Raw genomic sequence first — 17,005 nt, 5'->3', positions numbered from 1 at the left:
GAACTTAAAAATCAAGCTGACTATATATTTAGGGGCACAAATTATATAAATAATAATAATGATAATAATAATAATAATAATAATAATAATAATAATAATAATAATAATAATAATAATAATAAATAATGTTTTAATTTGTATACCGCCCTTCTCCCGAAGGACTCAGGGCGGTGAACAGGCAAATAAAATACAAACAAACATACTCAATAATTAAAACAATCCTAAAAAAACTGATTCAAATTTTGCCAGAAAATTTAAAATGACACTACACCCCATAAAATTACAAAATTTAAAACCCATCAACAATTCAATTAAAATTTAAAATTAAGATCAGGCCAGTCCAGCCATATGAAATAAATAGGTTTTAAGTTCGCGGCGAAAGGTCCTAAGGTCAGGTAGTTGTCAAAGCCCGAGGGGAAGTTCGTTCCACAGGGTAGGAGCCCCCACAGAGAAGGCCCTCCCCCTGGGGGCCGCCAGTCGACACTGTTTGGCAGACGGCACCCTGAGGAGTCCCTCTCTGTGGGAACACAGCGGACACTGGGAGATAGAGGCCGGCAGTAGACGGTCCTGTAGGTAGCCCGGTCCTAAATGTTTTTGCTTTGGGTCAACTGGATCTCACTTTTGTTTGAATTCAGAACCAAATCCAGTCTTGTAATAGTCAGTTGGTCACAAATGATGGCAAAGCATTAAGAGAAGGCAACAGTGACCACATGGGGGAATTTAGTGACAAGGGTTGCTTCAGGTAGTTTCCACAGCTTGTTTCAACAAATGTTTTGAGATTGAAGAAAATATGCTCGCTCCCATTAATGCAACAGGAGACTGGCAAGGAATTCATTGTCATTGTCTCTGGCACTACTAACTTAAACATGATAAAAAGTTTTCTGCAGGAAGAAACAAGCTGTGCGTTAGCATTGATAGGACAGTAAGACATTTGAAAAAGTGGAAAGAGTAACTTCAGTATCTAGAGATACTGGAATTTGGGACTTAAGAGATAGTTTATGTATTTTCATGGTAGAGACCAAATAGTGCATTCATTCCTGTGATGCTAATAATAATGTATTGATTAGCTATAAAGTACAAATCACAGAACAATAATTGTCTAATAAAATAAAATAAAAGGCAGAACTAGAAGGGAATGCAAATCATATTTCTGTGTTTACTCCAATCATACTCACATTATGCTTATTCCAATATAGTCTGAGATTGTTGGAGTCAAAAATAATTTTTATTTGCATTAATTAATTCCCATAATATATGCGCAAATTAGATAAATGTTTTTGAAGTTGATATACACATATACCTTCTTTTAAGCTTAGAATTGGGTAGCCCCAGTGGTGGGATTCAAATAATTTAACAACCGGTTCTCTGCCCTAATGACCAGCTGGCTAGGTGTGGCTCGGTGGTCAGGTGATGGTGTGGGCGTGGTCAGCTCAACATCACTCACGTCGATGGGCACTTTGCCTTAGCTGTTACAATGTAATAAGGGCTAACCAGAGAGGCAATTTCTGTAAGCAGGACAATAAAGATTAGGCTGGAAACACCACTAGAATGTTTCCTTCCTGCCTTCCTTATTGGATTAGCCCTGTAAAGTGGGGAAAAAAAACAAAATAAGATTTCTTTCAACAAACCGGTTCTCTGAACTGCTTAGAAAGTTAACAACCGGTTCTCCCAAATAGGTGCGAACTGGCTGAATCCCACCACTGGGTAGCCCTACTTACAGTAAGACAGGAGAAATTAATTGGACCAAAAATCTTACTTAACCATTATACATAGAAATGAAACGTTTGATTATTCCATGGTGGCTCAGTGGCTAAGACGCTGAGCTTATCAATCGAAAGGTTGGCAGTTCAGCGGTTTGAATCCCTAGTGCTGCGTAACGGGGTGAGCTCCTGTTAACTTGTCCCAGCTTCTGCCAACCTAGCAGTTCGAAAGCACATAAAAAATGCAAGTAGAAAAAATAGGGACCACCTTTGGCGGGAAGGGAACAGCGTTCTGTGTGCCTTTGGCGTTAGTCATGCCAGTCACATGACCATGGAGACGTCTTTGGACAGCGCTGGCTCTTCGGCTTTGAAACAGAGATGAGCACTGCCCCCTAGAGTCAGGAACGACTAGCACATATGTGCGAGGGGAACCTTTACCTTTACCTTAATCCTTTTTTTAGAGAGCAAAATGTTTGCTTTTATTATGAGTAGTGTTCTACTGAAATAGCCCTTTGCTTCCTAAAAGCAAAATTGTGTGAGGTAAGCAAAAGATTAGTAAGGCTCATCCTTTTTTTAACCATGAAAAAAAAATCTGATTATCTTTAAAGAGTTTAAGGCTCACTTGATTGCTAAGGCCAGGACTGGGTTAATTACATAATGTGTGTCTTTACTGGATGTACCATTTCAAATTGCCAAGAATCTAGAAGGTCCCATCCTTCCCCAGAGAAAACAAAGAAGCAAGTAGGAAGAAAAGTAGGAAGAATGGTCCCATATGGGATTTTTTTCCTGTGCTAATAGACTTTGGAGAAAGTCCTACTTAGCTTATAGCCCATTAAACCTTTAGATATATGTATGATTGTACAGGCACGACGTGATTCGTGCGGTTAATGAATTCCAGGAAATTGTCACTATTTAAAATTAGATTTCTGTGAAAAATAGGATAATTGGTTCCAGCATGATGGAAATAGGCAATTAAAAGTTTTAAATAAAATATTTTATTTATTTTTTTAATAAAATATAAATAGGTCTTGAATTATGACCTCAATTGAGCCCAAAACTTCTGTTGTTAAGCAAAACATTTCTTAAGGGAGTTTTGCTTCATTGGGGATCACATGATCCTGGGACACTGTCACCATCATAAATATGAGTGAGTTGCCAAGTGTCTGCATTGTGATCACATGACCATGGGGATGCAGCAACGGTCATAAGTGTGAAAAGTGGTCATAAGTCACTTTTCCAGTGTCGTCATAACTTTGAATGGTCACTAAATGAGCCATTGTAAGTTGAGGACTACCTGTACTATACCAGTAAAACAGAATCAGCCCATATCCAAGGCGTATTTGCTATCTCCAGTATTTTGCTGTATTTCTTTAAAATGAGCTTCTTAGTTTTTGAACTTCCCTCGACTAACTGAACTTTGGCTTGCATTAAATACAACCTGCTATTAATTTATAATTTGCCCTAAATCAAATATTGCACTATTCAAAGTCGCATTAATCACAACCTACCTGTACACATAACCTTTTTTTAAAAAAAATAGTATCTATTTACTGGTAATCTACTTTGAGTAACCTTGCTTTCCAGATAATTTCTTCCTTTTTCTTTCTCCCCCCTCTCTCTGTCTCTTAGCGGTCTCTGAATTGCAATGATACGTATATTGAAGAACCAAATATGTATCGAACCACCATTGGAGAATCCACTGTCTCCTTAGAAAGCAGCATCAGGTCAGCCAATAGTCACAATAACTAAGTTGCTTGTATCCTCATGCACTATGGCAGGGATCTGCAAACTTGGCTCTGTTAAGACTTGTGGACTTCAAGTCCCAGAGTTCCTCAGCCAGCAAAGCTGGCTGAGGAACTCTGGGAGTTGAAGTCCACAAGTCTTAAAAGAGCTGTTGTGTCTTGCCCGCCCTCAGAGCAGCCGGGGCCTTCTTATCTGCTCCCGCACACTGAGGAATGTATGCCTCCCGGCCCCAGTCCTGGCTCCATGCCCAGACAAACTGCAGAAGAAGGAGCACCTCCCTGCCCCAGCCCTGACTCCATGCCCAGGCAAACGGAGCAGCTAGACCCCTCCCCCTCCTCCACAGCATGTGAGCCTGAGGAGGGTTTATTACCAACAGCTGATTGGAGTGATCCTCGCATCAGAAGATTGGATAGGCGGAGGCAACAGAAGGAAGGGAGGGGCAGGCCTTAATGAGTGCTGAGTCATGGAGCCACACCCCATGGCCTATATAAAGGATCTACTTTCTGGCAGTCTCTGAGTCAGGCAAAAGTCAAACTTATCTTGCTGAAGTCACTTACTGGTCTCCTGCCTGCTCTGAGGACTTTGCTAGGACTTTGGGCAGAGCTGCAGAGGCAAGCCTGATTCGGATTTCCCTGACCCGGCCGTCAGCGGAGGAGTGGGACACGACAAGAGCCAAGTTTGCAGACCCTTGTACCATGGTGCATGGTTTTCCAGATTTTCTTTTCTATTTTTTTTTTTTATGCATAAAATGATTCCTTGGCCATTTAGCAAACAAAATAACGTGCTCTTCCTTTTTGCACAAATTGTCCTTGCAAAGTGCAAAGAAAGATTTCTTCTTATGGAGTATCTTTTCTTTGTACCCTTTGCAAGTGCCATGCAGTTTGAACGGTAATGAACAATGGTTCTCTCATTCCATTTTCTGCATTGCTACCATTTCACGCCGAGGGGGAAATGACAAAATACACTATAATTTCTAGTTTTGTTTAATTTTTTTAAAGCATTGGTTAGGAAAGATTTATTTATATACTTATCTGATTTAGTAGAGATGAAGCTGCCCAGAAACACAGCATATCAAGTCCAGCAAGAGCTGGTACTACAGAAGGAGATTCTTCCATCTTCCAAAGGAAGCCATCAAAATCCAACGGTAAGAAAAATACAAAATCCAAGGATTTAAATAATACTTTTTTTTTTTTTTGCTATTTCTCAGTTAGGGCATGGGTGAAATCTACTTACCTTCCTTACCGGTTCGGAAATGCATGCACCATGCGCGCACATCACATGCACACCCAGACCTTCTGTGCATGCGTAAAACCTTTTGTGCATGCACAGAAGGTAAAAAACACATTACTATAATGACACCTGGGCGGGTGGGCAGAGCTTTGCTCCGCCATCGCTACCGGATCACCGAACTACCAGCCATGATCGCTACTGGATTGTGTGATCCAATCCAATCCAGGAGCATTTCACCCCTGAGTTAGGGCCATATTTCCTAGTTTGCTTTTATTAAAGTAAAGGTAAAGGTTTCCCTGCACATGTGTGCTAGTCATTTCCGGCTCTAGTCATTTCTAGCTCTAAACGCCAAAGGCACACGGAGGACTGTTACCTTCCCACGAAAGTGGTCCCTATTTTTCTACTTGCATTTTTTATGTGCTTTCAAACTGCTAAGTTGGCAGAATCTGGGATAAATAACAGGAGCTCACTCATTATGCGGCACTAGGGATTCGAATCGCTGAACTGCCAACCTTCTGATCAACAAGCTCACTGAGCCATCTTTCGATTTTATTAACCTGATGCAAAACAAACCAAAAAGCACAGAATGATAGTTTAATTATCAAATATCATTGACCAGAATAGACACATGGAGTAGCAATAGCTTACATTTGTTTTGGATCTGTTTTGGCTATCTTAGCAAATCAGAGATTTTAACAATAGGAAAGGTAAGGCCATACTGATCAGGAAAGCAGAAGCAGACCATTGCTTTCAAAGGAGAAAAAAAATAATTAAAATGCTCAGTGAAAATCCTGTAGTTTGGGCCATGTATTTTAAGTCAGTGATCCTGATTTGGTAGGCATTGAACCTGGCTCTCCCTGGTCTTTTAATTGTTATTTCCAAGCACAGGTGGGAAGGCATCCTTCTAGCCAGCGTACTGTACATACACTAATTTACATCTTCTGTCATCACCATTATGATCCATTAGAAGAAGAGAAAAAATGCAAAGCATTTGGATTAAGGTTATAGACATCTGAGTTTTTATTTGGTATCGTTGTTAAGATGACGGAGTTAACTAGTCCAGGGGTCTCCAACCTTGGTCCCTTTAAGACTTGTGGACTTCAACTCCCAGAGTTCCTCAGCCAGCTTTGCTGGTTGAGTCCACAAGTCTTAAAGGGACCAAGGGTGGAGACCGCTGGACTAGGACAACCCAGATCTATGTCTCCCTTCAGCAGTGGAAGCTCACAATAGGTGGGTCTCCTATGTCTTCATGAGAATATGGTGGCTGAAGGTTTACCTGTCAGCTGGCCACATCCACCGCGCCACAAATGCTTATTACTGCCACTCTCAAACAAAAGTGATGGCTAATGGAGTCCAAAAAACAGGCAATTGTGCATAAAGAAAAAATTACAGGTAGTCCTCAACTTACGTCCACAATTGAGCCCAAAACGTATGCTGTTAAATGAGAAATTTGTTAAGAAAATTTGTCCCATTTTATCACTTTCCTTGCCACATTTGTTAAGTGAATCACTGCAGTTGTTAAATTAGTAACATGGTTCTCAAATGAATCTGGATTCTCCATTGACTTTGCTTGTCAGAAGGTTGCAAAATGCCTCCTGAACACTGCAACCGTCATAAATACGAGACAGCTGTCAAGCACCTGGATGTAAATCAGGTGACCATGGGGATGCTTCAACGACCATGTGAAAAAGGGTCACAAGTCACTATTTTCAGTGCCGTCGTAACTTTGAACAGACACTAAATGAACTGTTTTAAGTCGTGGACTACCTGTAGTTAACAGAGGTTAGATTTTTCTCACACTGCAGCTTCCCAGTATCCTATCTTATCTCTTACGAAACCCACCTAGCTGTTGTTGTGTCTCGTCCAATCTCACCTCAGCCGGGGTCTTCTTATCTGCTTCCGAACACAGAAGAAGAAATAACTCCAGCCCCCAGCCCTGGCTCCATGCCCAGACAGGCTGAAGAGGAAGAAATACCTCCAGCCCCCAGCTCTGGCTCCATGCCCAGGCAAACGGAGCAACTAGACCCCTCCCCCTCCCCCACAGCATGTGAGCCTGAGGAAGGTTTATTACCAACAGCTGCTGACTGGAGTGACCCTCGTGTCAGAAGACTTGATAGGCGGAGGCAACAGAAGGAAGGGAGGGGCAGGCCTGGATAAGTGCTGAGTCATGGAGCCACACCCCATGGCCTATATAAAGGATCTGCTTTCTGGCATTCTCTGAGTCAGGCAAAGTCTAAACATATCTTGCTGAAGTCACTTTCTGGTCTCCTGCCTGCCCTGAGGACTTTGCTAGGACTTTGGCAGAGCTGCAGAGGCACACCTGATTCGGATTTCCCTGACCCGGCCGTCAGCGGAGGAGTGGGACACGACAGCTGTATTGCTGCATATAGTAAAAAGCTCATCCCAGGGTAGTTGCAGAAAATCGATGGCAAAATTCAATTTCATTCGTCACAGCTCATTTCACTGGCTGACTGGTTATTTTCATCCACAGAGCGTGATTCTGATTCTGACAGTGAACTGTCCCTCGATGAACACAGCAGTTCGTACGCTTCCTCTCACTCGTCAGATAGCGAGGAAGATGTGATAGACGTGGAGAAGAAATGGAACACTGGCACTTTGAAAAACAATGAGCGGATTCCAGTCCACAGCACTCCTAAAGGTAAAGGGTATAAGCCAGGGGTACCAAATTCAAGGCCCACGGGCCAGATCCAGCCCACGGGGTGCTTAGATCTGGCCCGCAGGCCCACCCTGGAAAAAGAGAAAAACAGGCCCATGGTGCCCCTGCCAGCGTGGCCCTCCCGGGCTCTGTTTTTGGCCGCAACAGCCTCCTGCAACCCTCTGCCAGTGAAAACAGAGCTTGGGGAGGCTGCATGCGGCCCCCCACCCGAGCTCTGCTTTTGCTGGCAGAGGGCTGCAGGAGGCTGTCACGGAGCCTGGGCGGCAGTGATGAAATGTAAAATCTGTTACTACCGGTTCTGTGGGCGTGGCTTGGTGGGGGGGGTGTATAATGTGACTGGGTGGGCATGGCCAACTTTTTTTTTTTACTTTTAAAAGCATTTTTTCTACAACCTCTTCAGCTGAAGAGGTTTTAGAAAAAAATGCTTTTAAAAAGCTCTAACGATCCCAGCTGAATTGCCTGTTCATCAGAGGCTTTTGTTTTCTTTTAAAAGCATTTTTTTTACCTTTAAAAGAAAAAAAGCGTCTGACGATCAGGCAACTCAGCTGGGATTGTCAGACTCTTTTAAAAGCCCTTTTTTACAACCTCTTCGGCCAAAGAGGTTGTAGAAAAAATGCTTTTAAAAGGCTCTTAACGATCCCCGCTGAGCTGTGCAAATATCAGAGGCTTTTTTTTTACTTTTAAAAGCATTTTTTCGGCCAAAAAATGCTTTTAAAAGTAAAAAAAAAAACCTCTGATGATCACGCGGCTCAGCTGGGCGGGGTGGGAGGGCCAGGGATTTTTGCTACCAGTTCTCTGAACCACCTGCCACCATCGCTACTGGATCGGGCGATCCGGTCTGAACCGGGAGCCTTTCACCCCTGCCGGGCAGGCTGAAAACAGAATCTCGATGAGAGACTTTGAGCTAGCTACAGCCACCCTGGCCATGCCCTCCTCCCTGCCCCCCCCCCAAGGTCAAACACAACCCTGATGCAGCCCTCAATGAAATCGAGTTTGACACCCCTGGTATAAGCACTTGAGCTTGAAAAAAAAGAGACTCGAAGCTAAGAAAGCCAGTCAGTGTGTGATTCTTTGAGGACAATATGTCCCAAAGGTGCTTTTCTTCAAGCGGCAACTGGACTTCCTTGTTTTTTCCCTTTGAAGATGTTTTGCTTCTTCTTTTTTTTTATTTGCATTTATATCCCACCCTTCTCCAAAGACTCGGGGCGGCTTACACTATATCAAGCAATAGTCTTCATCCATTTGTATATCATATACAAAGTCAACTTATTGCCCCCCCAACAATCTGGGTCCTCATTTTACCTACCTTATAAAGGATGGAAGGCTGAGTCGACCTTGGGCCTGGTGGGACTTGAACCTGCAGTAATTGCAAGCAGCTGCTGTTAATAACAGACTGTCTTAGCAGTCTGAGCCACCAGAGGCCCATCCAAGAAGCTTCTTCAGCTCTGACCGTGGATGGTGGGGAATGGAAAGATTTATATTCCTTTCCCGGCCATCCAATCAGAGCCGAAGAAACTTCTTGGATTAGAAACGAAGCGTCTTTGAAGAAAAACAAGGAAGTCCAGTTGCGTCCTGGGAAAAAAGGGACAACCATGACCTGGACGACTGAAAATCTCCATAGACATTGATAACAATATGTTGCTTACTTGAAAACCCCATCTTACAATTCAGCTACTCATATCCTCAGTCTCTTTGTAAAGACAGTACATTATTTAAAATACTGGGGGGGGAAATCCTACAGAAATTCCATTAGTGATTTTACCGGGCAATATAAGAATTATTCCATCCAAATCTAGATTAAGCCCATGGAGGAAAGGAGTTGTTGAAGTCGTAAGGGATCTCTTGTCTATTTTATGCTGACACTTGCCACAAGCTGTTAACGCCCACATTTAATGGCATCTCCTCATCATTCTGATCTGTTTTATTTACAAATTTGACTTGCAGTTTCAAGGGATTATTACAGTATTTCTTCAGTTGTGGCAAATTCTGTCCTGTAATATGAGACATGCTCAGGGGGAGCTTGATTGGCATGCTTACCTAATTATCTGAGCAATTAATTGTATGTGTGCAATGTGTTTGATGGACTGACCATTGACCAGCATAAAGACTCTATCTCTCTGTGAACCATGAGCAATAGGACAGTCTTTCCTTGCTGATGGATTTTTTTTTCCACTTTAAGTCAGGGGTCTCCAACCTTGTCAACTTTAAGACTTGTGGACTTCAACTCCCAGAATTCCTCAGCCAGCTTTGCTGGCTGAGGGATTCTGGGAGTTGAAGTCCACAAGTCTTAAAGTTGACAAGGTTGGAGACCCCTGCTTTAAGTTGAAGATAATTGTAGAAATCTAAAGAGTTGCTGGTTGAAATTTTAGTTCAAAAGTCTGTATGTTTGTGTATTGTGTTTCAAATATTTTTGCATCCTGCAGTTGATACGGTGCCCAATCATGTAAAACCCTACTGGCCGTCTGAGGGCATTGACGCAAGTGATGAGGAGGAGCCGAATGCAAAACAAAAACTGAAGGTGGAAACCAAGGTTAATGTCGAACTACATCAGGAAAACCAAGTGAATCACAGCAGTGAAATACCTCAGGAGAAAGAGGACGAGGGGCAGCAAAAGGAGAATAAACCCCTCACTCATCAAAACCATCAGCCACCAGAACAGAGGAAAGGTATTCGAGAAGGTTTAAAATATGAAATCCACTCCTGCAAATAGAGGGAACGCTATTTAATTACGTGGCTTTAATAGGAGAGAAAATACATTCATGGAGTTTAGTATCAGTCTTTATTAATGATGTGATGCCTTCAGGATCAGATCTACCATGTATATTGACTGCTAAGGAACAATTCTAAAAGGAATTTACTTCACTTGTGAACTGTCTAGAGAGCTCTTGTGTGGCCACCACGAGAAACAAGTTGTTGAAACATGAACGTTCAGCGTCACCTAATATAGTTCTTGTTATGCTCTTAAAGCAAGTTGCATTGCAATGAAAAATAAGGGCTCTCAGAACTAAATTGTTCAATGCTGTAGCTTAAAGCCTTTTCACATACTGGCAAGTACCGTATTTTTCAGAGTATAAGACGCACCTACCTTTTTTGGGGAGGAAAGCAAGAAAAAAACAATCTCCCTCTGGCTCCCAGCAATTTGTCTCCTCGCAGTAAACAGCCTGTTTCAGTTTCAGCACAGCCTGATTAGCACAAGAAAAAAAAAACCTGCCTCCTTGCAGCAAACGGTTTCATTTTCATTTTCAGCACAACCTGATTAGCACAAGGAAAAAAAATCTGCCTCCCAGCAATTTTCCCCTTTGCAGCAAACAGTGGAGGCCCGCATGGCAATAGGCATTGGCAATCCCTGCAGCCAGAAACAGCTGATGGTCGGGAAGCCGATCCCAACTGCTTGTGCTAATCAGGCTGTGCTGAAGCTGAAACAGGCTGTTTGCTGCAAGGAGGAAAATTGCTGGGAGGCAGAGGCCAAAGGGTGGGGGCCGGCGAGTGGGTGGGGCTACATTCAGTTTTTAAGACGCACCCAAATTTTCACCCTCGTTTAGGGGGGGACGTGTGTTTTATATTCTGAAAAATATGGTATACTTCTAAGACATTGTATTTGTAATCTGAAATTATACATATACTGGCTGGCTATTAAGAACTGTTACATTGATTTGTAAGAGGGAAACACATTCTAGCCAGCCTCTATTTCTCTTAGCTTCACATGTGAAGTGGCAGAAATCCCAATATCTTTACAGGAAGCATTTTGTAAACATAAGGGACTTCCTTCGGTGCTTTAATCCTACTTCCTTACTAAAATAGTCTGCACCATAAACTACGATTAAATGGTAATATTTTCCCGTTGACCCTGCATTTTCTTGGCGGGGCAGGTCATATCCAGATAGTCATCAGGTATGACAAGTGGAGAGTATTATAGAAGTTGAAACAGAAACTTTCTCCATGTCAAGCATAAATATGCATAAAGCCTTTTACTAAATGAACCTTTTGGGGTTTTTTTGTCTTATTGTATTAATATGATGGCCATATCCTCTTCTTCCCTGTGTCAGGCATATTGAAAAATAAAATCACCTACCCTCCTCCGTTAGTGGACAAAAATATGAAGAATCGACTACGAGAAAAATTGTCAGACTATCATCAGACTGCAATCTCACCTAAAACAACTTCTGTTGGGACAAACAATGGCGTTCGCTCCACTTCAGACTCTGGAGTAACAATAAAAAACCCAAGAAGAGACAATCCTCCAGAACAGATGAATGGCTTAGCCATGAATGTCCACATGGCGACAATAACGGCCGAGAATAACTCGGATTCTGAGTGAGTGCCAAGCCTGCATGTTTACCGTGATAATTCTCTTGAGTTTCTGGTGCTTATTTCTTTCCAAAGACTTCAGATTTAATTCTTTCACTGGCTTGTTTTGGACATTCATTCAGGAATCAGCATCAGAACCATCTGCTCTTCCTTTGCTTCATCTCCTTCCCTATTCCCCTTTCATGTCCTTCAGCACTTTCCACATTAATAGCTTGAAACACTTTTTGCGAGCTCCAAGTCACAAAATCTGTAAGGTTTCGTATAATCTCTGTGATCTAATCAAAGATAAACTCGATTTTGTGTTCTCAAACTTAACTTCTGTCTTTCTGTCCCAAAATGTTTCCTTTGTCAGTTACCTTCATCTAAGACACCTGCACCCCCTCCCCAATATTACTTATCAAGAATTTTCTGTCACTTTGGTCTTTTTCGCTGACAATTTAGCTGCTGAAGCATGGCTTTTCTTCTGCATATTAACATAACTGTGATAATCTAGTAGTTTCACTTGCAATTGTCAGCTTGGCACTATTTAACCCTAAGTTGCATGGTTACTTCTTCTCGTGAACAGAGGCAGTAATGAAACTTCAATTTGAATCATCAGGAAATAGTGAAGACTCTGTTGCCTTGGATCATTTCTCTACTGTAACATTGTGATCGGCACCAATCAGGTCTGCATTTGAGTCTGCAGTTCATTTGCCATTTGCCACGGAGTGAGGATGCCAAGAGTGTCACCTGGGGAATCTGCACCTACTTGTGACAATTCCACAATTTCCTGTGAGTTGCTCACTGAAGTTACAGTTAGAGTCCTTCCGAGTACTTGCCTGACTGCATCATTTGTGCCATATGGAGACCAATAAATGGAATTCATTATTGGGGGAGAAAGCCTTTGAAATACGGTCTGAGCCATAACAATGCTTCAAGAAGTACAGAGCAGGAGAAATCCATCTGAACAAGAGACTCATCTTTGAGGAATAAACCGTCAATAATACACAAGATGTGTTCTTAGTCCCCATCTGATTTTATGCTGGGGTTTTACTCAATTTCAGCAAGACTGCAGAACTCAGGAGGACGATGAATCCCATCAAGTTCTTCTCCAGTTTCTATCCCAACATGAGGAGGACACCTTGCCTTAAAATACATTGTTTTATATAAATATATATAAATAAATCTCTCTATATATAGCTGTAGATAATTTTATACATTTTATATGGCAGTTCTTTTGTATATTTCATATATTTGCTGTTGTTGGGGTTGTTTTTTCCAAATTTGATAGCAGGAGAGCAAAGAACTTTGATATTTTTTATATTAAAAAAGAATTGCATGAGTTTACTTGTATTTGGCATTTCAGCGGAGAGGGAAAGGGAGAAGAATCTAAGCTTGATTTGTGAGTCTTTTTAAAAAAGACTGACATGTTAGGGTATCTAAATTCATCCATTTATTATATGAATCTGAAATGTTTTTAAGGCTGCAGTATGTATTTTTATGGCCTCAGGACAATATTTTTGCATAAGCTCAGAGTCTCACTGGATTTCTTCATCGCATTAAGTTACAGTAGGTGGCTTGTTCATTTGTGCCTTAACATGTCATGTGGATCCAATTGTGGGTTGTAAGTCACTGCTTATAGCTTGGCACAGTGTAGGAATCCATCTCATAAAAGTACCCCTAGTAGGTTTCTAAGGCAGATTAGTCCCCTTTGCATTCTTCAGAATATTTAGATTCTTCCTCCCCATTGGGTGGAGCCCATAGCCAATCATCAGCATTGTTTTGAAATCACTTTTAAATTTTTATTAGTGTAATCTAATTCTGCTGAAATTTATTTAACTTTTGAAGCTTGCCTCCCGTTCATTTTGCTCTTTTAAAAAAACAAAATTGCACTCTGTTCCCATACTTCACACATTAGAAAAAGTCTAAGAATATTTCAATTACTCCATCTTTTAGCAAAGGTTGAGAGAGTTTTTAAAATAAATGAAACCTCTTGTCAAGTGAACTAAATATCTTGACAGCATTTTGTTCAAAACAGTTGGGAGAAAGGAGCAGCTCTGTCGCTTTTTTCATTTTTGACGGCTTTATAAATTGGGGTATATTTGAAAAAAATGTCTATTTTGAAATGTTTCAGGCATGATTAGACCCACAATTAATTCTTCTCAGTCAACGGGTAAAATACACAGGGATTTTCATTAACTCAAGCCACTTTAGAATTAATCAAACTACTATATATAAGGGGGGAAAAAGATGATATAAAATAGGAAATCTGTAGGCCATAAATCTTGAAACACATCTAAATTGATATGAACCCTCCCCCATGGATAAAAGTGATAATTTCACTAGGTTTAGCATTGGACAAAAAAATATATCACCTTTATCATTTATTTCTAACTTGCATCTCGCTGGAATTCTCAAACTTTTGGTACTACAACTGCCCCTTGGGCTTGCGTCGATAAAGCAAGCTTTTGAGAGCATTCCCAAGGGCAATTGGCTTGTTTCTTTGTCTTTAATTGTAAATTCCCTTCCCTGGATTCCTGACTTAGTTTCAGAACTGCTTAGTTCAAATAATTTTGCCTTAGCTGTGTATTTCCTAGCGGCCTCAGTCAGCTGTGATCTTTTAGCCAAAGTGCCTTTTTCTTCAATTCTGGAATATCAGGATAAGTGTGGCCTACTCTTAGGATGATGATGATTGATAATTTACAAACTGATGATTTACATTCAAAATTTAAAATATTACTAGAAGTACCTATATGAAAGCTCAGCGTTTACTTCTGAACTCATTTTCATTTTTATGATTTTGCATCTCCAATGAAAAAGCATTAGGAGGGGGAAATGTTTGGATGCTTAGAAAGATCCAGTAATCTTCTTTCTTTTCAAGAAATCTGTCGTCTATTCTAAATTTAGATTTATAGATTCAGAATTTGATCTGAGGAAGGTTACTCTTCTTCAATGAAATGAACCTCTGTAGGAAAAAAAAATGAAGTCAAAACGTCTTTTAAGACCTCTCTGAATTTTGTTTGCAAGAGGTTTTATTGATCAGAAGAATGGGGTAGGTCGGTAGGAGGCACAATTTTACACATTCAAATTGAATCAAGAGTTTCATAATTTAGCATCTCATATTGGCTCGTTGACTTCCCTGTCCTATCAGAGGGCAGAGCTAGGAGAAATTTCCCCTTAATTGTGCTTAATATGAAAGCATTTAGATCAATCGTTTCCAGTTTTGTTTGTGGTGTAATTTATACTTAGCATTACTTCTATCTGCAGAAACACATTCTTTTCAATTGTGACACTGTAGAAGGAATGCTGTGTTACTTATGGTAGGAGTAACATTAGGAGTCTGATAGCACCTTTTCTGAATAACAAAGCCATTCGCAAAAGTGTGTTCCTGTTCATAAAAGGTATTAGTTGATGCTACCAGACTACTTCACTTTGTGTGAATGTATAAGAAAATAAGCAGATGCATACCAACCTGCCCAAAATCTAAAATGTTTCTTATATAGATTTGAATCACCAGATCATTTATTTTGCTCAGAAAACAAATCCAGCTTATATTGATTCGAATCAAAATTGAACGTTTGAATTGCTGTAAGTCCTGAGAAAGCATGCATATTCCTTGGTGGAGGGTCTGAAAGTTAAAATACTTGGCTTTGCAGCTAAACATCTCTTAATATTATCAAGCAACGTAGTTTATAGGCTTTGACAACGCATACATTGCATTGCACCCACATGCACAATCATTATCCAAAATAACCCAAGAGCCCAGAATGTTTCTTGTACTGTAGAGCCGTGGTTCCCAACCCTTCCCGCTTTGCGGACCAGCGGCGGTAGGGGGGGAGGAGAGGGAATGATTTCACGTGTGTGCACCGCTTACGCAAATGCGACTTCGCGTGCTTGCCTGCTCTTGTGTGGCCCACTTCTGGGCCACAGACTGGGGGTTGGAGACCTCCGCTGTAGAGAAGTATTTCTAAACCTTGGTAGCCTTGAAGATGTGTGGACTTCAACTCCCAGAATTCCTGAGCCAACGTGGGAATTGAAGCCCACACATCTTCAAGTTGCCAAAGTTGAGAAATGCTGATATAGAGAATAATGTTGATTAATGGAGAGAAGAACAGATGTTCTTGTTTTGAACGTCAACTGTGTTTCATATTTATATTTCTCGGAACTCTTGCTGCTCCCCCCCACACCTTTCATACAGAAAAGCAGATCTTAATTGACAAACACGGTCCAACTTTTACACTCATTTTTTTCAGTGGGAGAATTAAGAATCTACCTAAATTATTTACCCTGTGAATTGTAAAAGTGTTTAATGTGGATTGAGGGTTTGGTTATTCTGTTTTTAAAGTTTATGTGTACAAATTTTACTTTTTTTCAAACCTAGACAAAAGCCCCATATATAATGAATGTTTGCTAAATTATTATTTTTTAATTAACCTAGATTCCATGAGGCCTTTTTAGAAGAGGGGAGGAGTCATGCTCTTTAAAGATATATATATATATAACTATTTGCCTATCATTCGTCAATATGTGCTAAATGATGTTACATCTATGTGTATATTTTGCCCAATGAGATGTAGAGAATTATTTTTGATCAGAACACCGGCTGTCTGTGCTACCCACAGAGGAAATAAGGACCTATTTTTTACAATTTGTGACAGATTTTAGACACTGGAGAAATTTTTAAAAATGTATATTTATTAAGGTTCAAAACACTGGAATTTGAGCACAGTTGAGAAAATGTAACAGTAAATTAAAGTTTTGAATTGTTTGTATTTTTATGACAACCATTTATTTCCATAAAATGATGCCTTGTGAATTTATTATTTTCTTATACTGTGGTTTTATGTAAAATCAAAACTTACATACAGAATGCTATGAAAACCAAGGACAAAATGACACTAAAACAAGCATCCTAGGAATAAAGAGCATTCTAGAAAAAAATAATTTTAATTTTACTGACTGAAAGATGTGATTCCGAGTCAGCCTTTTTCAGCTGCTGGCACTGTTGCCTGCAACCTTCAGCAAAGTTCAACAGCAAGTGGAAAAAAAACAAAAAACATTTTCTCCCATGGCAGGCATCTGTTTCTGAATCAAATATTTTTTTCTTTAATTAGCTCTAAGTCATACTTGGGATTCTCCAGGAAATAATCAGCACATACACATTTCTACAGCATTATTTTTCTCTCCATTACATTTGATGTGCATCTTCCCAATTTAAAATTCAACAATATTATTAATGCATCGCAGCTGAAGACTTAAGATTCACAATTTATTATTAGTAAGGGATTCGTGGGCAGTGAATACAGGGAGTCCTCGACTTACGACCACAATGGAGCCCAAAATTTCTGTTGTTAAGTGAAATGTTTTT

The 17,005-nt window shown here is 40.5% G+C and overlaps 1 protein-coding gene across 3 annotated transcripts in view; it reads left to right on the top strand.

Annotated features, from left to right (window-relative positions):
- Positions 1-16,001, top strand: part of CELSR1 (cadherin EGF LAG seven-pass G-type receptor 1) — a 187,637-nt gene extending 171,636 nt beyond the window's left edge. The window contains exons 30-35 of one of the 3 annotated variants that reach the window (XM_058191494.1): positions 3,330-3,424; positions 4,487-4,587; positions 7,165-7,332; positions 9,774-10,016; positions 11,397-11,664; positions 12,224-16,001. In XM_058191494.1, coding sequence (XP_058047477.1) covers positions 3,330-3,424; positions 4,487-4,587; positions 7,165-7,332; positions 9,774-10,016; positions 11,397-11,664; positions 12,224-12,248 — 900 coding nt within the window. In that variant the 3' untranslated portion in view covers positions 12,249-16,001. Of the gene's footprint in view, positions 1-3,329; positions 3,425-4,483; positions 4,588-7,164; positions 7,333-9,773; positions 10,017-11,396; positions 11,665-12,223 lie in introns of all 3 variants that reach the window. The other 2 variants (XM_058191496.1, XM_058191493.1) reach the window with 2 other exon arrangements.
- Positions 16,002-17,005: the final 1,004 nt, after the last annotated feature.

The sequence above is a fragment of the Ahaetulla prasina genome, chromosome 7, assembly GCF_028640845.1.
Source record: "Ahaetulla prasina isolate Xishuangbanna chromosome 7, ASM2864084v1, whole genome shotgun sequence".
Lineage (NCBI taxonomy): Eukaryota > Metazoa > Chordata > Lepidosauria > Squamata > Colubridae > Ahaetulla > Ahaetulla prasina.
This window is presented reverse-complemented; position numbering and strand designations above follow the sequence as displayed.